We start from the raw sequence: 8,005 nt of genomic DNA, 5'->3' as shown, positions 1-8,005 counted from the left end.
GATTTCGCCGACCTAAACTGGGCTAGATCGCCGAAACAACAGCCCCTGGGCTAGAACAACCTGGGTCATTCTGGTACGTAGAGCCGGCTGTCGTGTGAATGGTCCTGACACGTCATTTATTACAGGTGGTGAAGGCGTGTGCTAAGAAGGAAAAGTAAAAAATGGCTACAAGGTGCTTGACCGTCGGTGTATTGGCGCCATAGACGCCGGGTAAAAAGTCTAGACTTTGACGTCCACAGCATTTTTACCACACCTTAATAAAGAATATTTTTGGAAAAAATTAAAGTTTTATTAATTTTTTAAATAAATTCAAAAAAAGTTTTTTCAGAAATTTCAAAGTTTAAAGGTAATTTGATTATAACAATAAAATTTTAAATTTTTTGAATGATCAATTAGCTAAAAAAAAAATTAAATACTTTAAATTTCTATTTTAACATCTGATATCATCTTTGATTTTAATTTACGTCACAGTTTTAACACAGTTGTAATCAGCACAAAAAGTTGGATCGAGCCTCATTTTTATATATCAATACTCATTTTTATATATTTATATATCAGTAGCTAAACGGTCAATATTCTTTACTTAGGGCCTGTGCGAATCAGTAGAAAAGTTCTATGGTGAAAAAACTTTTTTACTATGGTGAAAAAATTCTACATTTCTGCTGTACCAATTCGTAACTTGTTACTGGTGGAAATTTTTGACAGTTGCTTTGGTGCAAAAGAAGTTGAGGAATTAAAATGCAGCAATTATATAAAAAAAATATCTGCCTTTACTGACTTTAATTCTTCTAGAACTGAAAGCCTTACACATATTAGACGTCTTAGCAATAACATTAGAACAAAAAGTGTCAAATTTTTCACTAGCCCTGCCGGCTCGGAAATTTTCATTCACCTCATAGCTGTCAAAAATTTATAATCAGAAGTAGTTCTCCATCAATTAACACAGGTCCTAAGCCTAAAGGCGAAATTAGTCAACGACGTAGCGTAAACGTAAGTAGCAAAATGTCAAATTTATGGTTGATAGAGAGCGAGAGAAGCAATGGCAACGTCACCGTCATGCGATGGTGAGTTTTCGTTAACACGCAAATCCCATAAGGTTGATCCTGTCAGCGTCAACGTACGTTTACGCAATGTCGTTGACTAGTTTCGCATTAAAAGTAAAGCACATCCGAGTGCAACTCTGTGCTTTTAATGAGAGAATTAGCCAATCTCAGCTGTAGCCAAATGTCATGAACCCATTAGAACAGACCTGACCGGTTGAGAAGCACCCATTTGTAATAGCAATTAGGTTCATTCCTTATCTTTTTGGACTAAAATCTGAAAAGTGTCAAAATGCCAGAGCGTAAGCAAAATGCGCTCACTAAAAGAGAGTAACAGGAAAAGTAAAGGAACGCAAAAAACCAAATTTTTAGTCCAAAGAATGGCAACAACAAAACTAACGTCAAATAAGAACAGAAATGTATGTACAAAACACATTCACACAAGCACAAGCACAATAAACACTTGCTATATCAATTATTTTTTGCCTCCTTCCAATTTCAATTCATTTCTTTTACTTTTTAGATTATTCTCACTTTTTGCGTATTCTTTAATTTCCGTTAATTTAAATTCAGTTGAGTTTGACACTTTTCAGGATTTTGCCAGAAAAAATTCTTCTGACTAAATCTGACTACTTCGGACTGATGAGAGTCGCTCTCACTGACTGTTGCTCTCTCATTTTTGCTGTCATTTCCGAGTTAAGGAACGCTTTTTGGACTAAATCTGACTACTTCGGACTTTTTCTGACTATTTCTGGGAGATAAGGAACGCGCATATTGAGAAAAAAGTGTGTGACGTTTGATATTTCTGTTTTGCTTCTTTCTTTATGTGTATTTTGTCGGTGGTTTATTTCAGTGATTTTTAAGCGATTTTCAATTCATGTGCAAATGTAATTAAAATGAAGTGCCCGGTGATTGGTTGCAAAAACATTTACAAAAATAATAAATTGGTTAGCACAAATATGTGCTACAAAATTGCTTGCATTTTTTTCTTTATGCTTCGTCTTCATATTCTTTGTTTACTTTTCAAAGAAAATAACATGGCGCCGAAATTATAAACGTCATCATGCTAGCGCCGAGACAATGGAATTTGTAATTTTGACAGGGCGTTACGGGTTGAAGTTGCATGCAGAGGACGAAAAGGAAGAGGGAGGACAAAAATGTGAAAGAGGGAACGAGAGGAAATGAGAAAACGTCAAAAATTACGCTGCGTTGATTTGGGGATAACGCGCTGACACTCGTTGACAACCCTGCAAAATCGCGACTACTCCATGCATGCATGTAAAGAGTACTCCCGAAGTACCAAGGAGTACTCCAAAATTAACCACACTTCATATAAAAAATATGGTCCAATTAACATTCCGATGTCCTAGGGCAGGACCATATACTCCATCCCTGCATTACATCAGAGTAGCACAAAACTACTCCAACATATTAACAATGGCATTGTTGTTATATTTTTTCGTTTGTACACGCTTTTGTACTTCACTTCTCAAATGCTTTTTTGAAATTAATAAAAACCAAGACAAAAATTAAAAATTACATGTTGCCTCTGACGGCATTCGAACCCGAACATGCTGGGAGCTAACAACTAATAGCTAGCATCTCTACACGTTCAGCTACAGCCAGACATGCAAATGTACTTTCAAATGCTTAACTTCAATCACATTTCGTAAAAACACGAGCAGTGATCGGGTAACAATAAGCTGGTCCAGAGACACGAGTTGGCCCGCTACAGCATGACAGAGAAGCACTTACTCCAATATACCACAAATAGACTACGTGGTACAACGATTTTTGCAGGGATAGACTACATGGTTCCACGATTTTTGCAAGGTATGTCAGATCAACATTAAATCAGTCGAATTACACTCGCTGACATTCGCTAACATTAGTTTTGAAATGATTTAAGTTTGCACACCATTCCGTTGGCAGTCTCCCACAAAAAACGTATTGCAAACGAAAAATATTTCCATAAAAAGTTGGTTATGGTCAAAGTTAACTCGTCATGTTTATTTTATTGTGTTCCATGATATAATATGTATACACTGAGTTCGTTTAAATCTCTTTGCTCCTTTTTCGGGAAAATATTGGTAGATTTTTAGACTTTGTTGGTAGAAATGGTAGAATATAAAAAACAGCTACAAAGTTGGTAGATCTACCAATAAAGTGGTTAAGTCCGTGCACTGGTTATCATATACTTTTCTAGTAAACATTTGCAGGTTCCAGTTAAAATTAGTACTGACTATTGGTTACTATACAAACCTAATATATAACGCAACGCCTTGCGCTCCAATTTCGGAACGGCAGTTAAACGTTTGACAGCCACTGTGCGAATCATGACTGCAATTGCGCAGCAACACTAGCTTTGTCTCCTTTGCACTACAACATTCAGCGATTCGCCAACGCTAATAAAGTAATGTCAGCAGCAACGAAGTTGCGGTCGAAGAATTTTTCCCTGCTGTCAGATTTTCCAATTGACAAGCGCGGTGCCGACCGATTTCTGCCCAAGTTTTTGTGTATTCTCTCTGCTAGAAAATTGTGTTTTTATAAGAATTTCCTTAATAAATCTGCGAAAAAGTTTAACCAATGCCAGATTAACATGGCATACGTGTAAAAATGTAAGTTTATATCTGCAATGCATTAAATATTTGGCTATCACGACCGGAAAAAGGAGCATCAGCAGCGCAGGCGGCAGACGGTTAACCAACCGTCTTTGGTGACAGATCGAAAATCGATTTTTTCATGCAAAGTTCATAGAAATTTTTCGGTACTCTACTGCTCGTCGTTTATAAAAGTGGTTTGTAGCATAATTAAATATTCGATGAAATTTCTTGTTAAAATAATTTTTCAAGTTAAGTTGCATTATTTGCCATTATTTTTCTGCGTACTATTGTTAACGCCCTTTCCATTACAGCACAACGTGAAGAATTGTATCGGCACCCGGCTTATAATTTAGGAAATAGCGTTAAGTAAATAGTTCACAAAAACAATTAGCGAATAAAGCAAACAATCAGGCCAACAAGAATACGCGTTCCCCAACACGTCCAAAAGCGATATCATTGTTTCACAGCAGCTAGTTACGTACGCTAGCAGCATTGGCGGCTAAATCAATAACACATCATCTCAACACCCGAGCCACGCATAACAACAAATCAAGTCATAGGGCAGTCAGTCAGTCGTTGCAATTGTAAATTTTTTTACAAAAGCAGATAATTTGTATTACAAAGGTAAGCACATACATACACTGCTTAATAAGGTCATATGGGGAGAATGCAGCAAAAGGATATGCCGCATTGTCCTCAATGTAACAAAAAAGAAAGAAGTTTGTCGGTTTATCCACACAATACATACAGCGGCTGCGGCGAGTACGAAATCGAAATAGTCGTGCAGGCATACGACGAGCCGGCGCCGAGCTAAGGCGGTGGGTTTTCCCCCCAACTTAAATTTTTTGGCTAACGTAAAACAGCACAATCAATGAAAGTAACAAAAGGCCGTGATGGCTTTAGTGAAGCTGCTGCGCAGACAGTGGTTAAACAAAAGCAAAGTCCTCTGTATCAAAAGGGCTAACCAACGATTTGTCTAATATGTACACACAAACATACATATGTACATAAATGCATTGATGGCTACTATTAGATAAGCAGATAAGAGTGGTGATAAAAGCGATTATAGACATTACATATAATCGTCAATGGATAATGAAAAATTGTTATAAAGTGCTGTGGCAGAAATGGCCCACTGTTGAAAGTATAACAGGAAAGATCATTTAAAACCCACTTTGAAAAGATTTTATAATATAATTTTTGCAGTCATAAATCTTTTGGTATAACTTAAAATTTCGAATATCCATCATTTGTCTTAAAGCTTCACCGGAGTTAATAGAAGGAATTGGTAGAAGCAAAATGGCACTGAAGATGGCACTATGCCGAAACCGGTTTGTCTCCAAACCAAATTTGACAAGGGATGACGGAAACTCGTTTCAAAATATATCAATACATTATCGTTTATTCTCGATTTATTCTTATTTAGTTTGTATTCTAATTTTTGTTTATTAAATCCGTTCCAAACTTTTGACTGAACTTCTTAATCTCTTCCACAGCAACTCCCGACTTTTAAATTGTATCACAAATCAATGAACCATCACTAATTTGCAACGAAAAATGAACGTGTGAATCAACTTCAAACCTATTAAAATTCAAACAACCGAAAGCAAAACCAAACCAAAACGCAATGAGTACCCGGCATTACACCATTGAGGTGGGTGATACGAATTTTACAATCCTCAATCGGTATACAAATTTGAAACCGATCGGTTCGGGTGCACAAGGCATTGTATGTGCTGCCTACGATACTGTGACCGAGCAAAATGTTGCCATTAAAAAATTATCAAGACCATTCCAAAATGTTACACATGCTAAACGGGCTTATAGAGAGTTTAAGTTAATGAAATTAGTAAACCATAAGAATATTATTGGTTTACTCAATGCATTTACACCTCAACGTAGCTTGGAGGAGTTTCAAGATGTTTATCTTGTTATGGAGCTCATGGATGCAAACCTATGTCAAGTCATACAAATGGATTTGGATCATGATCGTATGTCGTATTTGCTATATCAGATGTTGTGCGGCATAAAGCACTTACACCTAGCCGGCATAATACATAGAGATTTAAAGCCATCAAATATTGTGGTTAAAGCCGATTGCACACTTAAGATATTAGATTTTGGTTTGGCACGCACAGCTGGTACGACATTCATGATGACACCATATGTGGTCACACGTTATTATCGTGCACCTGAAGTTATTTTGGGCATGGGCTATACAGAAAATGTGGATATTTGGTCTGTGGGCTGCATAATGGGTGAAATGATAAGGGGTGGTGTTCTATTCCCTGGCACTGATCATATTGATCAATGGAATAAGATTATCGAGCAATTGGGTACTCCGTCTACATCATTTATGCAGCGTTTGCAGCCAACTGTACGTAATTATGTTGAAAATCGGCCACGTTATTCCGGTTATTCATTCGATCGACTTTTCCCAGACGTACTCTTTCCAAATGATAATAATGAGCAAAGTCGACGAAAGGCATCCGAAGCACGTGATTTACTTAGCCGTATGTTGGTGATTGATCCCGAGCAACGTATTTCGGTGGAGCAAGCACTATTACATAGTTATATAAATGTTTGGTATGATGCCGAAGAGGTAAATGCACCAGCACCTGAACCATATGACCATAGCGTCGATGAAAGGGAACATACCGTCGAACAATGGAAGCGACTTATATACGAAGAAGTTATGGATTATGAGGCACACAATACCAATGCGCCCGTAAATACTACGCGGTAGACCCTGAATTAATTAGACATGGCATACTAATGCTTCTGAGCAACTCTTAATGTATATAAAATATAAGAACAATAAAAGCATTAATACTTTCAAATGATAAAGTAAAATAAAGTAAACAAAAAATTATTAGAGATCAGCTTGTTTCGCCTCTCAAACAAAAAAGGGATCAAAATGTATGTTCTTATTTGCAGCAGTGCTATTTTTTAGGAATATTTACAATGCAAGCAATATAGTATGCAGTAATGGAGTATGCTATGGAAGAATACAGTACAACAAATATTTGATATATGAGAAAAACGCAGAAAGTGTAACACATTCAGTAAAAAATAAAAATAAAATATCGCTATCTTAAACTCAGCATTTTTCACAGAGTCTTGAAAGCGCAACCATAGAAGGGTATAATGGCATTATACAGCTTTGTTAATGTTTTTTTTATAGGAAATGAATTGAATTTTAACATTTATGATTAAAATATAATTTTAAACTAAAAATTAAACCTTAAGTGAGTTTTAAATTACCTATTTATAAAATTTAAAAGCAATTATTACTATATCGGCAAAAGGCTGCACTGAAAGAAGTAAATTCATAGAAAAGCTTATGCAAAAACGAAAATTATCTAGTTCCCGTGTATTAAATTAAATTGCATATGGGCTAATAAGGTTCACACTAGCCTAAAACAAGTTTCACTATTTATCTCTTTGCTGAGTAGTTACAAATGCAAACTCAAAATCAATGTGTTTGTTGTTTAGATTATCAAATTAGTTTTAGTAGCATAAAATTTGGTCGCAATCCTCGTGGTTGAGTTTATGCATACATACATGTGTGCATTTGTTAAGATGTAAGAGTGGATTATAAATATTTTCTAACTTGCTATTTTTAGATCAAAGCGCAGACGTTGGGGGGATGTGTTAAATTAACATTTGTTATGAAATTGCCCAGAGAAGAGCAGTCTGACAACTTTCTAATGTACATATTTATGCATGGGTGTAAAATGCAGTGAAGTGAAAGAGAATTTTTGTGAAGAGTTGTTGGAGGGTGGATTTTGTAGTTAGAAGTACATGTGCACATACATACATATGTGTGTATGGATGTGTTTATTAATTAAAATTTTTTGTAACATTTTAAGCCACGCAAATTGATTAGACCGCCAAAAATGTAAATCAGTGTTTTTGGTATTCGTAGCTAAACTTTGAAATCAAGACAAAAATGTATGTATTATATTTAAATACAATAAATTAGTATTGTAAGCTTGTTGTGCCAGCATTGACCGAATAATTGGCTTATGACACCACCTCTTGAATGTCCATCGAAATGACGATGCTCGCTAGTGCTTGGTCAATGACTGCAACTTTGGCTGAATATTATCTTCGTATTGCGTTGAAACAGTCGGGAATCTACGCAAAGGGAACGACTGCCAAAGTATTTCAGAGAATTTGTATGCTGTTACTGGATGCAGATTACCGACAGGCCCATAACTTATGGATTCAAAAGAAATTACATATGTTCGAATGTATTACTTTAGAAGACGGAGCGTAATCATTATAAGTAAATTTAAATCAGCATTCAATCATTTTGTGTTTTTTTTCGCTTAAAAATAATTACAGAGTTTTATATTT

At 35.9% G+C, this 8,005-nt stretch overlaps 1 protein-coding gene across 3 annotated transcripts; it reads left to right on the top strand.

The window, feature by feature from the left end:
• Positions 1-3,485: 3,485 nt before the first annotated feature.
• Positions 3,486-6,742, top strand: bsk (mitogen-activated protein kinase dJNK). 3 transcript variants are annotated; one of them, XM_017623361.1, is made up of 3 exons: positions 3,486-3,837; positions 3,955-4,267; positions 5,140-6,742. In XM_017623361.1, the coding sequence occupies exon 3, from the start codon at positions 5,271-5,273 to the stop codon at positions 6,387-6,389; it is 1,119 nt and encodes a 372-aa protein (XP_017478850.1). In that variant the 5' UTR covers positions 3,486-3,837; positions 3,955-4,267; positions 5,140-5,270; the 3' UTR covers positions 6,390-6,742. The 3 variants fall into 3 exon arrangements, with proteins under 3 accessions (XP_017478850.1, XP_017478863.1, XP_017478856.1); XM_017623374.1 differs by having other exon boundaries at positions 3,487-3,658; XM_017623367.1 differs by having other exon boundaries at positions 3,487-3,891.
• The last annotated feature ends 1,263 nt before the right edge of the window (positions 6,743-8,005 follow it).

The sequence above is a fragment of the Rhagoletis zephyria genome, unplaced genomic scaffold (assembly GCF_001687245.7).
Source record: "Rhagoletis zephyria isolate East Lansing unplaced genomic scaffold, Rhagoletis_zephyria_1.1 Rzeph_scaffold_00052, whole genome shotgun sequence".
NCBI classification, from domain to species: domain Eukaryota; kingdom Metazoa; phylum Arthropoda; class Insecta; order Diptera; family Tephritidae; genus Rhagoletis; species Rhagoletis zephyria.
This window is presented reverse-complemented; position numbering and strand designations above follow the sequence as displayed.